The sequence below is a fragment of the Cygnus atratus genome, chromosome 1, assembly GCF_013377495.2.
Source record: "Cygnus atratus isolate AKBS03 ecotype Queensland, Australia chromosome 1, CAtr_DNAZoo_HiC_assembly, whole genome shotgun sequence".
Lineage (NCBI taxonomy): Eukaryota > Metazoa > Chordata > Aves > Anseriformes > Anatidae > Cygnus > Cygnus atratus.
In genome coordinates, this window is record NC_066362.1 from 14,138,170 (window position 1) to 14,158,561 (window position 20,392).

Below are 20,392 nucleotides of genomic sequence, written 5' to 3' on the forward strand. Positions count from 1 at the left end.
CTGCGGCCAAAAGCCTCCATGCCGCCTACAAACGGGCCCAGTCAAAACCTCCCGCTCCCTCCCCTTTCTCCTCGCCCCCCTCCTTCCCCGCCCCTCCGGTTAAGCTCCTCTGCATGTCCGAGACCCCCGGGGCTTTTTCATATACTATTTTTTTTTAACGGCGAAAACGCACCCCTCGGGTTGAGATCCGCCAAGGATAGGTACGGCCGAGCGGCATGCCGGACGTGAGGAGGAAGCCGGGGCGGAGGTGGGGGGGGGGAGAAGCAGCCGAGGACGGAGTTTTAGCGATCCTGCCCCAGAGGATGCAGCTGTGAGTCAGACATCCTCCCGCTGCCGTTCGCTGCCACCACAGCCGCTGCCCCTCCCCGCTCGCGCCTCACGGATCGCCCCCAAGAGCAGCCCGGGCTGCTCCCCTCCTCCACCACCGCCGCCCTACTTCCCCGAACACCTTCTCCCTTCACCCCCCCCCCAACCCCCCCCCATTATCGCCCACCCCCGACCCTCGCTCCGCTCCCTCGGCCGCGCCCAGCCGTGAGGCTGTTTGTAAAATGGACACTGAGGGCTCAGCGGGCGCCGAGCGCGCAGCAGCCCACAAGCAAAATGGCGGCTGTTTGGCTTCGCCTTGGTAACCCTGCCCCTGCCAGGCGGGGCGGGTGAGCCCCGTGCAGGGGGAGGGAGGGGAGAGCGGACGCCATTTTCCCCGAGAGGCAGTGACATAGAGGGGAGCGTAGGAGGCTGCAAGGAGGGAGACACGGGAGCAGCGGCGGCGGCAGCGGGGTTTGTACGCAGGTCCTGAGGCAAAAGGCGCTCCCCAGCTGGTCCCCGTAGGGTTCCGTGCGCCGAGCTGGTTCCTGGGGGGAGGGGGGGCCCTCCTCTTCCTTTCCTTCCCTTTTCTTTTCTTTCACCCGAGTCTGCTGAGGGGGTGAGTCCTGCCCAGGGTAGGGACATCCGCAGTGGGGCAGCGGCATTGTTTTGGTCGGGATAGGAAAGGGGCTCGGCTGAGGGGTCCTGCTGCCTGGCCTGTGTCACCATTACAGGTGAGTCTTGGGTTATTTCTAAGGGATTCTGCCGGGGGCGCCTCGGGGGGGGGGGGGGGGCTGGTAAAAAAAAAAAAAAGGGGGGGGGGGAGCGAAATGCGGCGGGGACGCCTCGTTGCCCCCGGGGTGACTGACTCCCTTCCCCCCGAAACGTGCTGAAATTCTCCTGAAGTTGTCTTCAATTCGCTTTTCCTTTTGTGGGGTTTGGCTTGAAAATGGCAGGCTGTCGCTATATCTTGTGAATATGGCGGGTTACTGTAACTGGAGGAGCTGAGGAGAATTTTTTGGCAGTTCTGCCAGATTTATGCATTATGCTTGGAAAAAGAGCCAGGAGGGGTTATTATGTGACAACGTACGCTTCCTCAGACTGGTGGTTTTTAAGAACGGGTTTGTGTGTTATTGGCACTGCGTATTGAGTTTTATGAAGCTTAGGGAAACCTATTCTCTTCCTCCATCCTGTATATTTTGGCTTTGTGATACTAAAATGGCTCGTTATAGGCCTAATCTCTCTGACTTCCACACCCCCGCCTCCTTCTCTGCCTCCCTGTTAATATCTCAGCTTCGTGGTGTAACCTGGACGAACGGAAAGCTGTCCTAAAGAGTTTCTGTGCCAATTTAAAAGGGGATCATTCTCTCCACCCCCTTTCTTGAGGTTGTAAGTAGTTATACTGGTGCATCCTTTTCTTGCTTCGGTTTCTGTAGCCAGCATTCGTGTTCCTTGGCTGGCATATTTTAATCTTCAGGAAATAAAGAGTGGTGGAGTAGACCCTATCGCTGCAGACGTAGGGGAGGAGAAACAAACGGTTCACTGTGTAGTACTAAATAGGGTAGAGAAACATAATATAGTCTGATTATAAAGGTCCTGTATTCCCCCATACTCAGCCATTAGGGAACGTGCGGTGGCTAAAAGCCCTGAGGTCCCTAACATGGTATATACTACGTATCGTTGAAAGCAGAAGCTTAGTGCTGCATCTAGATTTAGGAATATTTTAGTCTGTTTATTTACAGTATCTTAAAGGAATAATAATGAAATGGTCCAGTTATTCAGGGCTCAGATCGGAGAAGACAACGATATATCCACGGCTGTACTTATAATGCAGAATTAATTGATTATAATCACGATACTTTTAAAGTTACTTTTCAAAAAATGTGGAGCAAATTTTTTAATTTCCCTCTTTTGTCCTTTAGAGATTCTAAAAATGGCGGCCTCAGGCTGATGTTGTGGTAATCTAATCAGCTCGGGTCCTCCACACCCCATGCAGTGCGTTTGTCTGCAGCATATTAGAGTCTTATTCCGTGTAAATGAAAAGACCGTTCCCTTCAAATAATGTACAAAATGTCTCTTGGCTTTACTGCGATTTAAAAATGCTGTGTTCCAGCTGATTAATTTTATTGGTTATGTGTGTGAAAGGCAAGTGAACGAGACCACTCTTGTCGGGGAAAAGGGGGGTGGAAAGAGGCAGCAGACTCAGGCAGCTTCTTTGAGGGGTGTGTATAGATTTCTCTAAGGTAATACGTGCGTCGTCAAATAATTTGGAACAGCTCCGACGTTTGTGGTAGAGGCTGTGTATCCGTCCATCGCGTTATCAACCTAAAAGTGATAATATTTTTCAAACTAAAGAGGAGATTAAGATCACTGAAACAGTCAGCTAAATTCTTTGTGGAATCGCATTTGTGAACGTCATGGTCATCTTCCAGGAAATACCTCTGCTGGACGTTGGGGTCGTAATTCCATATATTCGTAGTTCGAGAATATGAAAAGAACTTAATACGGACTGAAATAATGCATGCAAGATTATAACCTGTTACTCTATTAAGATGCAGAATTTCTTCTGCCACTGTAATCTTAGTATTAGACCTTTTCTTTCATTTATATTGCATATTGCTGTATAAAACGTGTATGCTAATATACGTACAAATAATTCAGTGAAAGTGCGGTTCTGAACCTCTTAATTTTTTCCTGAAATGAAATATGAACCTTTTAGTATCACCACTATAAATATGTTTGGGTGGGGGGAAGGGAAGTCACAAGGATTTGTTATTCCGTAGTTGGTGTAGTGTACTCTGATACAAACTATGCAGACTGTGAGCTATATGTTCAAACGAAAGCAACAAAAAACAAATTCATATTTGTCGCTTTGGTTTTTGTATGCTTGTCTTTAATCTTCTTGTTGGTTTAATGAGGTGTGAGTTCATATTCTAGTATAGCTTTGGAACCTTCTGGATTTAAACAATCAAAAATAAAGTACTGAAATGGCAAAACTGTCTTCAGTCTCTGAAGAATTCTAATTTAGATACCGTTCATATATAGAGCAGCACTGATGTGTGGTTTAAGGTATACCTGAAGTTCCACAGCAGGATGGTAAGACTTTCAGCAGTGCTAATGCATGCATTTCATGTGTTTTGAGGCCAAAGGCTGAGTGATTTCAACCACCAAGTGATGCATTAATGGTCCAACAATGCACGCTCCCATCATACTCTCCTCGTGTTATATAGACTTGATTTTTTTTAAATAAACCATGTCTTACTCTCTGCTTATTAAAAATTACACAGTTTTAAAGACTTTGTATGAGCATTTTTAGAAAGCTCTTGCATTTTTTTCTCTTTCTAGGTTTAAAGCCTCTCTTATTTTTTAATGTTACAACTTAGAGGGCTACACTGCTCTACTTCATGGCCTCAGTCATGTTCTCGGGCAGATGTCCAATTCAAGATTAACATTAGAAGAAACAATTTTGTACAGTTTACAGAAAGTGTCGCTGGGGAAAAATTGAGATCCAAAAATTGGAATACCCCAACTCAATTTTTACAACTTATCTCACAGATCACAAATTTTATGCATTAAGGCCCTTTTGGGAATTTTGAGATCTTCCAGTTTTCCTGTGTGTTCTAGTGAGTCACTTTGTGACTCAGTTTCTCCATTTGTAAAACAGATCTGTGATCTGAAAACAGACTTGTTTAAGGAGACAACGTTACAAAGGAAATTCTAGCTTTATTTCTGAATTCCACTGATGTTGGTTTGTTAAAATATATTCATTAAAAATGTAACGTTCCCCCAGCCTACTAACAAAAGTTCTTGAAAGAGAGGTTTGAAATCTGAATTTTTGAAAAGATTTCTGATTTACAAACGTTTTGTTACAAATGCAATTTTGTAAATGTTAAAATAATATGGATGTTACACACATGGTTTTAGCGCTATCTTCAAGCTTTTCATATCTGAAGGAAAAATCTGCTCAACTGTCATAACTATGCATTTTGGGTAAGCTTTTTTTGCCATCTGGGAAGTTTCAGAGAGGAAAAAATACTGACTTTTTAAGCTGTATGTATCTAGGGAAAGTTTCATTTAGTACCAATATTCAGATTACTGTTAGGAGTTGCATTACCTCATATCTCTGGTTTGGTTTCAACACACAACTGGGTTAATCTGTTGGAATGAAATACAGAAAACAGCATCGCGCTGAAGGCTGATCCCAGTTTGATTTAAGGACAGCCTTAATTTTGTGCTCATGCTGGTTTTAGTAAGACTCCTTGTGGGTTTTAGTTAAGGAGCGTTGTATGTAACTGGGGAATTATGCAGTCATTTTAAATAGATGAATCTGTAAATGAAGGTCTAGCAAAAGTATTTTGCTGTTTTCATGTAAAATTCTAACAAAATTGAGTTGGGGGATGTAGATACAAAATGAAAGCCAAACCAGGCTTCTGGAGAGATCCTAAGGAAATCCAGCTATGTTACTGGTCTTGTGACTTCCATACAAACGATCGTTTGTGAATCTCTCAAATTTTGTTGGACAGTGTTTCTGGAGTAGGTGTTATGTTCGAATGTTTCCACTGTACAAATAGTAGTTTTGATTTATTGCTAAGAATTAAGCTTAGTTTTTTTGTACAGAGATGCCTTACTTGTTTCAGTTCATGTAGAAAGTGGATTACTTCTTGTTCTTTCGAGTTCTGGTTTATTTACAATGTTAATTGCGTTGGGCTTTTGAAGGGTGTGAGGTGAATGTGCCTAACTACCACTGTTCACAGAGTCTTCTACTTAGAGAAAAAAAAAAAGCTTACCCATAAAAGTTAACCTAATCACTTTCAGGATCCAAAATTCTGCTCATGACCTTCATACTACAAAAAACCCTGCTATAATCACGTTCAAAGACAAAACTGTTGTTACCTTTAAGGCATAACAAACAGCTTATTTAAAAGAAACCTTGTCAAGGTTTCATATACTTGCTAGCAGATACTGAGATAATTTTTATTTCCTCTTACAAATCTTAATATATTAACGTGGTGTTAATGAAACTGGCAAGGTTTTAAGCTCTGCAGGTTGTTAGAAAATCTTAATAATTAAGGTTGTCTGCAAGCCTTTGAAGAGAGTTTTGTCATACAAAGTGTGTTTTTTAACATCTCTGGCTTAAATGGTTTTCATCTGGTTTTTTAGTAATTAACAAATTTGGTAAGAATTATGGTAAATCGGTGTCCACGCAAGTTGTGTGCTGCAAAAGTACAAATAAAAAGTAGATTGAAGTAGCATGCAGGCTGTGTCCTGTGTAGGTAAAATGTGTGCTAATTTTGCATATTTTATTGAAAGAGCACTATCATTCCTTTCATGTGATAGTTTATACGCTGCCTAGATTGAGATGTGGTGCTGTAAAATTTATATGACACTTGCATGGGCCCAGCAGTTTTGCAAATCAGGCCAAGTATGGGAATGCCAAAATAATATTGATTCTAGTTTAAAAATGTAGTTTTAGGTTAACATTTTTGAAAGATATACATATTGAAATGCCCCAATGGAAGTTGAGGTTTGGACAAGCTTTTTTAAAAAAAAAAAAATCGCATTTCTAGTTGTTTTATGTATTGCTTTATGCTATCATAGTCTAGGTAATCATTCACTTTTATATCCTTATCAAAAGAAAAGCCGTCAAGTTCAAAGAAGATGCATGAGTAGATTTTAATGACATTATTGTAGTTTAGGTTACAACTTACAAAGAAGGACCTATAGTCTGTTTACTGTTGATTTTTTTTGTGCTTTTCATTAACAGGTTATATAGAAAATGATTACATGTGTATCCTATATTTACAAAGTGAGAATTGAAAATGTACACGGGATGGTAGTTTGGATCTTTAGCCTGAGGAGCTCTGGATATTTAAATTGGTTCAGTGTTCATTACTTTTTAACTGTTCTAATTTCTCTAGGTCTAGAGATAACTTTTTTCTTTCACAGTGGGTGATGCTCTTATTTTGCCTTGAGTAGACAAAAGAGCTACCTCCTAATTAGCAATGGGTATAATGGGACTGTTTTTATATCACAAGACAGCTGATATTCCAAGTCTAGACAGTTAATCCTGTCTTAACTGTTGGTTTCAATAAACTTTTTGAGTGTTTTTAGTCACTACTACGTAACCTGAAGGTGAAGGCCTGAGAATTACAACAGCTTACTTGAAGCTTTTTGGGGAAGGAATGGAGAGATTACTCCTCTCAGTTGGTTTCTGAAGGTATAATTCTAGAACTGCGAGGGAAACGTTAATAACTTTATCCATAACTGATTTAAAAATACAGTCCTTACCTTACTGTCTGTAAGGATGAAGTTACTCCCTCAGATGCCTTACCAAGTAGTAATACTGTTGGTTCTTACTCTTTTTGCATAGTCGAAATATTTGATGGAATTTTTTTAGTGTTCACTTTATATATATATATATATATATATAAAATATATAAATAAAAAGTTGTTTCTGTCATTGATTAAAAACAAACAAAAAAGCCCTGTGTAACATTCATATGTGCATTCTTTATCTCTTGCTTTGCAGTCACTTACGTCTTCTGTCATAGATGCAATAAAAGAGAAACTTTGCATCTACTTTTTTCTCTGTTTGGCAGTAGTATTCAAAGATGAAAGCTGTATTTTGTGCTTCTGTGGCTGGGCAGAGTTTCTTTGCTTTGTTTATTCTGAGATGACGTATTTCTTATCTTTGTTACTACAATTAAGAATACACACTGAGATCATATTTGAAAACAGAAGTGTATAAAGCTGCAGAAAATCTGAATTTCTTAACACAAATCAGTCAATATACTCTTGCAAGATAATTGCAATTGAAAACGAAATGTTTTCTGTTCCCTTTAAGTAGGAAACATCTTTTGATATCAGACTTCTGTGTTTTCTGTGGCTGCCTTTGAGCAGCCTGCTCAATCCGTTCCATTGATTTCTCCCTCCCAAAACCTTAGTAAAGAGCTTTGCAATACTGCCATGTTGTTACCAAGAATATAGTCCAGGTTAACTTGTGCTTAGAATTGTGTAAAAGATCTAACCGCTAGAAGAATGAAGGTTTGTCTGAAGAAGTGCAAATTTCTGACCTGTCTTGTGTTTGGATTCGTAAGCACGAGAGTAACAATCAGGTGAACATCTACAAAATATTTACAGAATTAGAAATGGAAGCACTGTTGTGCTATTCATGCAAGTCAAATGCCATTGATAAGACAGGAGAACTGGTTTTGAAATCTACCAAAATGAAAGGTTGGACTAGATGACCTTAGAGGTCTTTTCCAACCTGAATGATTCTATGGTTCTGTGAAAACATGTCAAAGTAGAGATTAGTTTAGCTGAAATGTCAAACATTGTGCAAGTCTAAACAATTTTTACTTGTATAGCAGACATCTAATATGTAGAAGTAGGCTTCCAAGTCTTATTAAGGTGCATAGGAACATAAATTAATAATTTTACTTGATGTCATAAAGTCAGCCAAATAGGTTGTTGAAACCATTAAGTATTGCAAATATGTATTTGCAACCACACGTTCCCCTTCCACCCCCAAAGCCATACTTCCTCCTTGGAAGGAATACCGGGCCTTAGAGTTTAGACCTTCCAGTGATTGACTCACCGTTCGGTGTATCGTTATATTTATTGAACAATATCCTTGGCTCTTACACTTACAGATGTTACAGCGTATGCTTATGGAACATTGTGTGCGTGCAGAAGCACTATACTTTGAAATGTTTGTTAAGAATAATAGCTTACGGTAACAGGTGTAAATGGTGTTTCTTGGAGAATAATTGGTAAGTCACATATACAGATGCCTGCATGTTTAATCAACGGTTATTTACTGCTTCGCAGTAGATAGAGAAAAATGTTTGCTAGGAAACAGCTGATGCAAATAATGGCTTAAAGATATCTTTACTGAGAAAATTATTTATTAGTTTTCTTAATCTTTGAGTTTTACATCTCACGATGATGTAGTGCAAGATGTTAGATAGCTGGGAGTCTAGCGTATCGTTCTCCAAGCAACGAGCAGTACTGCTGTCAAAAAGTGGTCTTTGTCTTTTATACTCATTCATAGGATGTACTTGCATTTCACAGCTCCTTGATTCTTCCCTTCAAATATCTGTGAATGTTTGAATGGGTAGGTTTTTTTTGTGCAGAGTCTACTTCAAGAAGTATGGTAGGGAGGTTAAATGATTGGCAGCTGATTTTCAGTTTGGGGGTTGGTTTCTGTAAATAGAAAAAGCATGGTATTTTCTGTATGCCTCTTCTGTTGCCACTTCTATTCAATAAACCAGTTCCTACTCTTTAACTTAGTCTATAACTGTCTACCTGTATTTCCCCTCTACCACTCATTCTTTTTCTCTTCCTAGTCCCATATTTTGTTTAACTTCCACTGAGAGAAGAAAAGGAGGAGTGAAGAGAGAGAAGAGGTAAGGGGGAGTCTTCCGTATGTTTTAATGGGCTGGCATAAGTACCATCATTTCAAGAACATGCAGGAGCAGTGCTATTGGATGAGGTAGCAAAGGGGAGATGGCCTAGAGCCAGTGGAAACCAGTTCTTCTGTATGGCAGAAATGTTGACTGGCAGATTCTGGGTTCACGGTTTTATTTCCACTGAGTAGTTAGTGCAGTGTAAGTAATGACTTGAAGAATCAATGCTTGAATGACAGAGGCTCAAGTTTTTCATGTACGAATCTCGAACACCATGGAAGAAGCAGAATTTTTTTTTGTTCCATACCCCAAACTCAAGACTAGTTCATGAAGTTGGGTTGTCATTCTAAACGTGACTGGGGTCTTTGTTGATTGTAAGTTTTGTGTTTATTGTATCAGGATGCTCATAAGTATGCTAATAATCTTTTTGCTTCACCTGTTTTATTCTGACTGTATATTGGGGACTGGATTAAAAGCAGAGGAGGAGGAAAAGCAGCTTCACTCTGTGGTAGTTCATCTGTAATGGCCTTGATTCTTAAATAAATTGTACTGACAAAGACCCAGTGGTCATTAGACCAACAAATAGTTTTAAAACAAAATTTTAAACAGGTAGGAACTTAGTGCCTTTGAAATCCCCAAAGTTTAATGAAAATCCAAAAGGGGATGGATGCAGCTATGAGCATTGTCCTCGGAGAGTCAGGGAGAAGCAGCATAATGATGTTAGCCGTTATTCGGTGTGTGTCCTGACCACTCTCGTGTCTAGCTTCAAACCAGCCGTAGAGGTACTTTTGTTTGGTTTTTTTTTGGCTGCATGACAGCATGCGAGAAGCAGCAGAGCTGGACCTGACTACTGACAGCACACAGGTCTGTGGCTGGCACAGGAGGGGATTGAGGGGCTTGTGGGTGAGGCCAGCACCAGTTAACGTTATTTATGAGGAGGACATTGCTATGAGAGAGATATAGAGAACATGAGGCTTATGAGAGTGGTTGGACACAAACTACAAGTGCATAGGAAATAGATTACTTTCAGAACAAAACGTTTCTTCTGTGTGGTACACAGGACTTGGTCATTAATGGGTCCTATGGTGTATATGGTATCTGAGTTATGGCTACTGTCCTTTTTTTTTTTTTTTTTTACTTTCTTTCTTAATTGTCTTTTTGTCTCAGCCCATATTTGAAATAGACTGCTAACTTCTCCGTTAGGTTACCATAGAGAGCAGCAAACAGTCAGCAAAGGTCTGAATTTGGAGTCATAGTTGTTTCTGAGCCTGCATGCTGCAACTTCAGTGATGGATTGCTTGGGAGCTGGATATCCCTTCCAATCTCTTCGTAAAATCTATACTATGGGGAAGCGTGTTGGGGGAAACAGAAGGAACTTCCTTGTGGGCAAGATTAGTCATTTATTCATGTATTCTGCTTCTAGGTCTGATTAAAGATGTGTTATCTCCTTAGAAACAGCCAGCAATAAATAAATATTCAGATTACTTTGCATAGCGTAAATACATATATCATACGTATGCTACGTGTATTTGTTCCAGATTATTTTGCGTGTGTAGACACATTCATAAATATATATACACAGAGTAGTTAACTATTTGAATCCTACCTGGCATATTCCATTAAAACGTCAGTTTCTATCACTAGTTTTCCAGATAACCTTATTATTGTGCAGGGAAGGCTCCAGTGCCCAGAGCAGTGATAGAAAGTAGAAATTTAGTCAAACATAGAACTTTTTTTAGTAAAATTTTCTTAATTATTTTTTCTCTTCTCTATGTAACCTCCCCCCCATCCCCTCCAATTAAAATGAATAAAAAATCTTAAAATAGTTTGCAGGCAGGGAAGCAGAGTAGGAAAGCTCTAGTTGAGTTGTTGGCTGTGACAGTTCAGGACAGAAGTCTTCACTCTGGCTTCATGTACTGTGACACACTTTAATGATAGGTGCATTGTTACTTTGCAATTTCTCCTGTATAGGTTGTGCTAAAGCATACGTATATCAACTTTTCTTAGATTCATTCTTGTGCATTTTCTTTGTGGGAAGGGTGGTTCCCATGATTGCAGGTTAAAATTGTTGGTCTGTAAATCCGAAGGCAGGCATGACAAGAATTGCCTTTGTTAATGATTGCAAAACATGTATATACATATGATGTAATTGAGGAGAGGGGGAAGGAAAACGTTTGCATTGCATACTCAATAAAAGGCAAGTTACATGTAGAGAATTATTTTTACATGCTGTCCTCGATTCTGTTTATTTCCCTTTTTGCAGTACGTGTAATAGTATCAATTTTAAGATATCTGAGTTCCTGTGTGTTATATTGAGTACCAGCACTTCAAAAATGTTTTTAACCGCTTCCCCTTAGAGCATTTTTAAGGGGACAGAAGGCACCAGTATACCATATAGATGAGTTTTTCTGGTGTGGTAAGAAAATCAAAGACCACTACTTTTTGTCATCTGTCTCTGATGCATGAGATGACTTCTGTAAAGAAAAGTCAGAGGTCTGAAAGCAGTACTGTCCTGCAGCTCTTTGCCTTGCTCCCAAGACCCTGTTGATGTGGAAACCTGGAGTTAGTTTCAGAGCGCTTCTCTGCCACTGTGTGGAGCCATGCTGGACTGGCGGCATGATGAGTTTTTTCTCCTGGGAGCAGAAGTTGGAATTTTGGTTTGAGCTTAGTGCCGGATGAATACAGTTAGTTTTTTTAGATTCAAATGGACTTGAAGTTATTATCAGATGAGCATTGTGTGCTGGTTGAGCTGAAAGGTCTTGCTTGACTGAAGACTGTCATGCAACTATTTTGTGTATTTTGTGTTTGAATTAGTTTTATCTGTAAATCTGATAATTATTCTCCACCCTTACTCTTCTTCTTTGGTCCATACAAGGGTACAAAATCGACTGAGCAGATAAATAACTTTGTCTCAGCAATTTCATTTGTTTGCTCCAGTAAGCTTCAGTTTAATTCCCTCAGATCTGTACACACCCCTTGAAGAATCTTAATACATGTACTGTCTGTATTCCGATACTTTAATGCTGCTCCAGGAAACTGTTCTTAATGTTTTGCTTGTAGTTAAAGGGTGAGAGGCAAGATGTTTACCTGGACTTTTAGTTCAGCAAATGAGAGTTCTGTAGTTCTGCTCAGAGGAAATAAGTGCTGCTAAAACATGGGGTGAACTAATGCAGGCTGTAACTTTTCGGATATTCAAGAGGGGCAATTCTCAGGTCTTTCAGTTACTCACTTTATTAAGTAGAGGTAAATTATGACTGACTTTTTTTTCATATTTTGTAATATGTACTTAAAGTTGTATCGCTTCTAAGGAAAGATAATTGGTATGTGTACAAAGGTTAGAAGGTTTTGATTTATTTTTTCCCCTCCCCAGTTACGTGTATTTTGTATATGACCTTGTGAAAATGCAGAGCAGACACAGTATAGAGGTGGTAATTAGGTTAGCATATTAATCTTTGCAGTGACATTAGGTCAGGATTTTGGGGTAAAGTTGCATGCATCAGTGTTAAATCTAAATTATTTATCTTAAACCAGTGCTGTTTCCTCTCTTGAAATAGCCAAAATGATGATTAGATTTTTTCATCCTTAAACTTCTGCTCAGCATGTACAGAGGCCCTGATAACTCCCTGTTAATTGTCTCCTGCAGACGCATTCTGTGAAATCTCCGAGTCTTGAAACACCTGAAATGTGTAACTACTTTATTTTTTTCCATCTTGTAATAGTCCGTTCACAGATGCTGACTGATAGATGCTATTGGTAGAAAAATGTATTGAAGAACTTCAAGTGTATAAAGAAGTCATACAAACAGTCCAATGAAGACATGGAGAAAAATAATAATAATAAAAAAGACTTAAAAGTTTAATGCAGTCTTCTTGTGTATGTTGAAAATTCCTCAATCTTGAGCTAAAAAATAATTGCTTGTTTAATTTATGATTTCACTGATGTCCCTTTATAAATTGGAAAATAAATGTTGTATTGCACCTTTCTTTGAATTTTATTACTGAAGTTTATAAATGTGTTTTTTACTTAAAAATGTTTGTCCTTGTTGTTTATCACATGGTAACAGGATATGGAAACTGATTTATGGGGAAGGAAACACAAGAAAAAATGACATTGTATCTTAAAACAAAAACAAACAAACAAAAAAACAAATACAGTAACTAGAATGGTAAAAGCAGATTTATCTCCAGCCCCTCATTTGGTTATTGCAGTGGTAGGGCTGAATGTGGATTAAAAAAAACCAACTTGCAATAAGTATATGAGATTGTCTTGATGTTCTGGTGCTGCCACCAACTCTTACCTTTAACTTTTTGCATAAATGTTTTGCATCTGCGCACCCAAATAAGAGTTGTAGCATACTTGTACACACAGCATAGGTTCTAGCAGGCTTTTTAGTACTACTGTTTCCTCTTCCTTCTCAAAAAAAGGTGAAACGTGCAGAGGTAGGCTACTAAAGTTAGCAGATACCAATGTGAGCTGTGCCTTTCCCAGTATAGCAAGTACTGTATGGTTTCCTCTCACTTAAAACATGCTGTGTTATTAATAAAAAATAAAATATAAGTCAGAGCTTTCTTATATTCTACAAGAAAGCAACAATATAAATCTAAGTACTGGGAATTCAGCTTCTGAACCTATGAAAGTAAATGCAAGTAAAAGTGGGTAAAAATGAACAAATATGTTTTCCTACTCCTCCTCCCGCACCCTCCTCTCCAAAAAAACAAACCAAAACAAAAAACCTTACATGGAAAATGCCATGGAAGAAATTGTCTGGACTCGACACTTAAAGGATGATTGATAGCTGGGATTGTGAAACCTTGTTGGAGTCATCTGGACAGTTTGGCTAGATTTTGGGTTTTTATTTTTCAAGTGTGCTTTCTGTCTAGGTGATCTGTCATCTGCTTGTTGCCCGGAGCCATTCTCTGGAGCTTTTGATGGTCCCCCAAGAAACAAGTGTAGGGGGAGGCTGACAAAGTAGGCCTGCAGTTGGTAGGCAGCCAACATCTGATCAGAACTGGATCTTGTAGAGTTAGGTCCAAAAATACCAACGTAACTTCAGGAGATTACCTGTTTAACTTCTGATTCAAGAGTTGGGCCCTCTATACTTCTGTTAGTTTTCTCTTCTCCTCCATGTACCAGTGAAAAAGTTATGTGTTTTCCTCTGCTGTCACATAATTGATCTTAGAAGGACAAGGCAGAAAGGAAACATGTGGTCTTTGTTAAACCACAGAATAATGTTGTGTAAGTGGAATACCTCAGGGATAATATGTAACTTATTTTCTGTTGTTAAGTGCATAAATGATGTTCTTTGTACAAAGCCACACAGATGAAATAATTTGGCCTGTATTGTGCTCTTATACTTCCGCTAGTAGAGGACAGGTCATTTAAAAAGACCGGTTCTGGGACCGTAAGCAAAGTAAATCACGAGAAGTAGTGATGAAGCTTCAAAGATTTTATACTCAATAAGGCAGTTAAGGCAACAGAGTCATTAGTGCTCTGTAGTGAGAAAAAGAACTGCCAAAGGAGATGTAAACCCAGTGAGATAAAGTGAAAATAGTAAAGGGTGGTAAGTTTCTTGCAGGCCTTTGGTCTTGCACAAGTGACGTTTTAACCAGATTAAACAAAAAATCTTTATAAAGAAGAAAATCATATTACTAGGACAAGGTAGGCTTATTAGCTGCAATTAAATAAGAGCGAGGTTTTCTCAGATAAGGAAGGTGTTTTCATGTAATGAAGTTGTGCTATTAGGGTGATAATGAAAGAAATATCAGAAGTTACCAACATTCTTTCAGTGGTTACAGAGTAATACCACTGGAAGAGTAAAGAGGGCCCCAACAAAACTGGAAATAGTCTACTGTTGAGTTTAATGAGTAGATGAACTCCTCCACCCAGTGAAGAGCTAATAAATGAAGTTTTTGTATAGTACCTTTTTAAATATCTGGACCTGAAATTAACTTGACAAACCAATTTCGTCTTTCAGACTTCCAAATTCATGTGCTACTTGAAGAAAGACTTCGTTAAACACAAAGTTTGTGTATATTCTGTTTGGGCTGTAGGATGCTACCTTCTCTAGCACCCTTCTTTCCACTCTCCCCTGCCAATTTTTTTTAATGAAATGCACCTATGAAAACAGTGTTTTGGTTTGTTTTTGAAGGCCCCAGGTAACAGATGCTCAGAGTTCTGGAAGAGTGGCCTCATAGAATCACAGAATGGGTTGGGCTGGAAGGGACATTAAAAGCCACCCAGTTCCAACCCCCTGCCATGGGCAGGGACACCTCCCACCAGACCAGGCTGCCCAAAGCCCCATCCAGCCTGGCCTTGAACACCTCCAGGGATGGGGCAGCCACAGCTTCTCTGGGCAACCTGTGCCAGGGCCTCACCATCCTCAGAGTAAAGAATTTCTTCTTTATATCTAATCTAAATCTCCCCTCTCTTAGTTTAAACCCATTACTCCTTGTCCTATCGCTACACTCGCTGACCAAGAGTCCCTCCCCAGCTTTCCTGCAGGCCCCATTTAGGCTCTGGAAGGCCACTGTACGGTCTGCCCAGAGCCTTCTCTTCTCCAGGCTGAACGCCCCTAACTCCCTCAGCCTGTCCTCATGAGAGAGGGGTCCAGCCCTCTGATAATCATCGTGGCCTTCCTTTGGACTTGTTCCAATCTGTCCATGTCCTTCTTGTGCTGGGGGCCCCAGAGCTGAACACAGTAAGTAGATTTAAAATGGATGCTGAAATTGGAAAGTACTGCATTATGATACCAGGTAGTATTTTATTAATTATCTAAAATACCAAGCTTCAAAGGATAAACAGTCGCTTTTAGGATGAATAGGGAAGGTTCCCCAATGATTAAATTAATTTATGTTCTGAACTGTCCAAATATACTCTAGTAAAAATACTGGGAATATTTTAGTGTCATGACAATATTCTAGTTATGACATGACAGAAAATAATTCTTTTCCTTCATCTGAAATCTGATATCAGTGTTGTTCCTCATTCAGTAGTCTATAGGATCACATTAATGGGTGTAACCTAATTTATCCTTTTGCTTTTTTTGCTCTTATGGGAATTTGTTGAGGATGAGCTATGTTTGTTTGAATTACCTTGGCTGTGTAGGTATCGTGAGCTGGTGACTTTAATTCTTCTGGTCTTAGCTACAGGCAGAAGAAAAGCTTTGGAGGGCTCTGTGCGTGTTACGTGGTGAAGATCTGAAATCTTAAGGTAGTGAAAAATCATGAGGTAGCCTCATGGTCTTGTTCCGTTTCCTCTTAAATGAACCAAGTTCTGTTATAATGCTGTTCGGCGGAATGAATTTGAGTTGATCAGGTATTTAATTTTATTTGGTGTCAGTTAGTGTCTTAGGATTTTTGAGTGAATTCTGACTAAGGCTTAAAGATGTCAAGAGCTTGCAACAGATGTATCTCAAGTATCTCAGCTCTGCTTCCACCCTTTCCCCACCCCCTTTTTTTTCTCCTTACAAGAGCGATGTACTTGGTCAGAGATCAAAACATTAATTGCAATTGGACCACATGTTAGCAGTGAGTTTTTTTCTCTGTACATAGCTTTAAAATCTGCCCTTTTTTTTCTGTTACTTCTTTTAAAAGTTCGTTTTAATCTCACGTTTGGTAATCACATCTCTTTATGTTGTTGACGTGAAGGCAGTTTGAATATATGATGATGATTGGGTAACCTCAGCTTTATGCAAGTTTGTAGATGTCATAGCATACAAGGCAGCTGGTTTAGGTTGGTTCATCACCTCCACCAGTATCCCAGGCATTTTTGGCTCTATTAATTTCCAGTTGTTATTCTTCCTGGTCAGAAGTGTTTAAAGAAAATCCAGTTAAAAAAACCAAAAAACCAACACCACCACCAAAAGCTGTTTTGAGTATGAGAAACCTCAGGGTAGATGAGGATTTTGATCCTAGGCTGTGGTGTCCAGCATGTCTTTTAGACCTACTTTATGACACAGTAAAAATATTTTTTGGAATGTCCTAATGACAGGCGTAAAACAAAAAGCCCTATTATGGTAAGGATTTGTTAGCATGGGTGAAAGTGCAGATGACGGGGCATCGACCTTGTTGTCTTAACATGTGCTTTACGTGGATTAAACAAGTTCATAGCTTCGTTTCAGCTCACGAATAGGAATTAATATAACTTTTTCCCTTTTTCAGAAGGGAACTAAATGGAAAATGAATTTTGTTATAAGTTGTTCGTAAGGCTTTCTTTAAGCCTTCAGTTTAAGGTTCCTACCCTATGAGTAAACCATGTGGCAACAGGATGAGCACTCACTTAAATGGTGAGAAGGATTTGGAGTTTTTTATATGCCTGCTACCACTCTGTATCTGCTTTTGGTTTAGCAGGTTTTTCTTGCTGCTTTTTCTTGAAAACAGTATGTTTTAGTCTTGAATTTTATGCATAGCCTAGCGATACGGTTTGATGTTTGTGATACTTGGTAAGGAAATGCTCAGTGGTAACTTGAGGGAAGCAAGATACCCCAATGGCTGGTTGGCCCAATTGCTTTCTAGTTCATTTGGTGACTCATTTAATAGGACCAAAACACAACTGCTGCTGTCTTGAGGAATAATGAACTGTAAGGTTAGACACTGAGCATGCCAGGGTGTTTGATACTAACTGCCAGACTTCAGCAATGAGTTAAATTTTAAGTTAGATAAAGACTTGATGGCGGTTCATCCCATAGAGATGTTTGTCGTTCATCCCTTGGGGGTGGTTAATGTTGTAGATGGAGGTACTGACTTGATCAACAAAGGGAGCAAATTCAGGTTTAAGTCTGCAGCGCTTTTCTGAAGAATCCTTGTTAGAAGCACACCATTTTCCAGTTGAGGCCAGTTAGCTTTTTCTTGGCAATGTAGTGTGTTTGGCAAGGAGGAGTGTTAAAATATGTTGGTCTCAAAGCTGTCGGGCTTTTATAGACTTCAGCTAGGATGGAACGCTTTGTCAAATGGAAGAAGTGTATTTATTAAGTCATTGTATGCTTATTGCTGGGTGGTCTCTGTTCTGGCAATTCTGACACATGTGAAGGACTTTGTAATACTTCATTATGCGGGTAGTGAAGGTGGGGGCATTTTGCTTCAATTACCTGGCTACATGTGGAAAACCTCGTCTGTCTTGGGATATAAAAAAAATACATCAGTTCTCTAATCTTTGAGTGGGGACAGATGAGGCGCTCTAGTTGTTTGTACCTCTTCTGTGCTGTCCGCTGTTCTGCCCTTCCCAAAAAGAGAAGTGGGAGACTGGCAATAACTACCATCTAGGTGGGATTGTTTTCTTTACTTGCCTGAGTCAAAGTAGATTGCATTATTGCTCTACAGCTTAAAAACTACTACTGATTCTTTTTCATTTGTTACTTTGGCCCCCTATGTGTATAGTATCTTTTGATGGTGATCTGTTAAAATGAGATTGAAACTGTCATTTCATATCATTATTTGTGAATCATTAGAATTATTTTGGTTTGAAAAGAATGGAAGTTCTGGGACTGTTCCTTATGTAATGTTTAGGTTGTGTTGTGAACGCTGAAAGTTTTTGTGTTTTTTATATGTGAAGAATGCTCTCTGAGAAATACCTGAAAAATTATTTGATCAGATTTCTGTTGAAAGTTAGCAGCTGGGCTCTGATGAAATAGACCAGTAAACAAGTGTACCTGATGTTTATCGCAGAATCGTAGAATGCTTTGAGTTGGAAGGGACCTTAAAGATCACCCAGTTCCAACCCCTTGCCAAGGGCAGGGATGCCACCCACCAGATTCAGGTTGCCCAGGGCCTCATCCAGCCTGGTCTTGAACACCTGGTCTGAACATGTTTGGTATGCTACCTCTAAAGCGAGTCTTTGTCGCTTCACTGAATGTAATGAATGCATTTTTGTGATCATCAATTTAAACAATAGCATGTTAATTAGTTTGTAATACTTTAATAAGCCTTGAGATTATCACAAAGTGTATTTGATATTAACGACTCTTAAAGAAAATAGAACACTTTATCTTCCTTTTGCTTGTATAAAATAAAACTATTGAAATGACTGTTACTAATGGTAATTTTAAGTATGTGATGTAAATTGCTTGTTTTGAAATGATCCAACTCAGTCCTCTTATTTTATATTTTTTTTAACAGGGTTTGTGGATGCACTTAGATGTTTGCAATGAGCACTGTGGCTGGCATGCCCCAGTGTTTTGGATACCAATGCATAGGACTCTGTAGTAATCGAATTTATCAGAAACGAACGTCATGAGCATAGTGATCCCATTGGGGGTTGACACAGCAGATACTTCTTATTTGGAAATGGCTGCAGGCTCAGAGTAAGTATGTTAACATAAAGAGTAAGTTTTCTGTATTTAATTACCTATTTTGTCATACTGAGACTTTTTAATACAGTTGGAGAAGACTTATCAGTCTCTAGTTATACTGTGTTTGTAATAACTTAATAACTTCTAAGTCAATTTCTTTCTCTTTAAGGAGAGTAAAGGAGAAAAGGTAAACTGTTCTACAGATGCATGTTTTTCTTCCTTATCAGACTGAGAAATGCAGATACTGCCTGATTCACCTTTCACATTTACAATATTTTACTATTTAAGTTTTCTTAACCTGTGTTTTAAAAATAAAAAAAAAATCAACTTCCCATGTTGGGGTGGGAAAATCTTCTGGTATGGTAAATTGCAAAAGAGCAGTAATAATTATAAGAGTGCCTTTATTTTTGAAAGTTAAAGGCCTGTCTTAATTGTTTAACGCTATGTTTTCACAAAGGTATTTTATATTGAAAAATCAGTGGAAAATAATAGGAAAATAAAAAAAAAAATAAAAAAGAATAAAAGAAAAAAATAAAATAAAAAAAAATTGCTCTTTCAGCACAAAATTGGATAGCCATTTATAAAAGGTTGCAAAACAAATCCTTAATTCAAGAAGCTTTGCATGAAATAAGCATAGTGTTTTTTTAATTTTATGTTTTTCCTGCTGTCGCCTGAGTCTACAGAGTATAGATGAATTAGATTTGAGGTGTCGTTCAGCTCTGAGTGGAGATTTTTCCTTTCGGGTAAACATCTTTCCATGTGTGTAGGATCCACCTGGCTCTTGAACATTATGAGAGAAGAAATAATATTTTGATCAACTTGAGGAGTAAAAGACCAAGATGTTATTATTTCTACCTGTTTACATAGGACATCATCCCATTCAGCTCTGTGTACTTCAGAGCAGTATCTGGATTTTTTTCCTGTTTCCTCTGTGGCTTTTGTGTTAGTAAAACGTGACAGATGAGTTGGGAAAAAGTGGGTGTCAAGACAGTAAAGGTGATGTTAAAGATCAAGAGAGTTTGTGTAAGCCACACTACGTTTTGTACACTTCCTTGCATAAACAGAGGGGGGAAAAAGAACAGTTCATTTCTTAGAGCAAAAACTGCTAAATACGTCATTTATATTAATTATTTGAGATGCTGTTACTTCTTACTTTCCTCTGAGTACAGACAGTCTTTAGTAATAATTTAAGCCCTTAATTTTTCTGGTTAACACATGAATGTCTGTTTGCTTTAGATATTGAAGCAATGGTTTAGACTTATTTGTTTTATGGAGAGATTTTAAATAAACTTCACAAACTGGTCCTTCATTTAACAGGTGCATTGAATGACCACTATCAATAAAAGTAGTGTGCATAAAATCTTTGCTTGAGAGTGTGTGCTAAGCTAGTAACATT

The 20,392-nt window shown here is 39.0% G+C and overlaps 1 protein-coding gene across 10 annotated transcripts in view; it reads left to right on the plus strand.

The window, feature by feature from the left end:
• The first annotated feature begins 367 nt into the window (after positions 1-367).
• The window catches only part of KMT2E (lysine methyltransferase 2E (inactive)), a 69,334-nt gene continuing 49,309 nt past the window's right edge, over positions 368-20,392 (plus strand). For 4 of the 10 annotated variants that reach the window (XM_035549584.2, XM_035549588.2, XM_035549582.2 and 1 more), the window contains exons 1-2: positions 671-1,037; positions 18,824-19,008. In XM_035549584.2, coding sequence (XP_035405477.1) covers positions 18,938-19,008 — 71 coding nt within the window. In that variant the 5' untranslated portion in view covers positions 671-1,037; positions 18,824-18,937. Of the gene's footprint in view, positions 1,038-8,651; positions 8,712-18,823; positions 19,009-20,392 lie in introns of all 10 variants that reach the window. The other 6 variants (XM_035549577.1, XM_035549583.1, XM_035549581.2 and 3 more) reach the window with 4 other exon arrangements.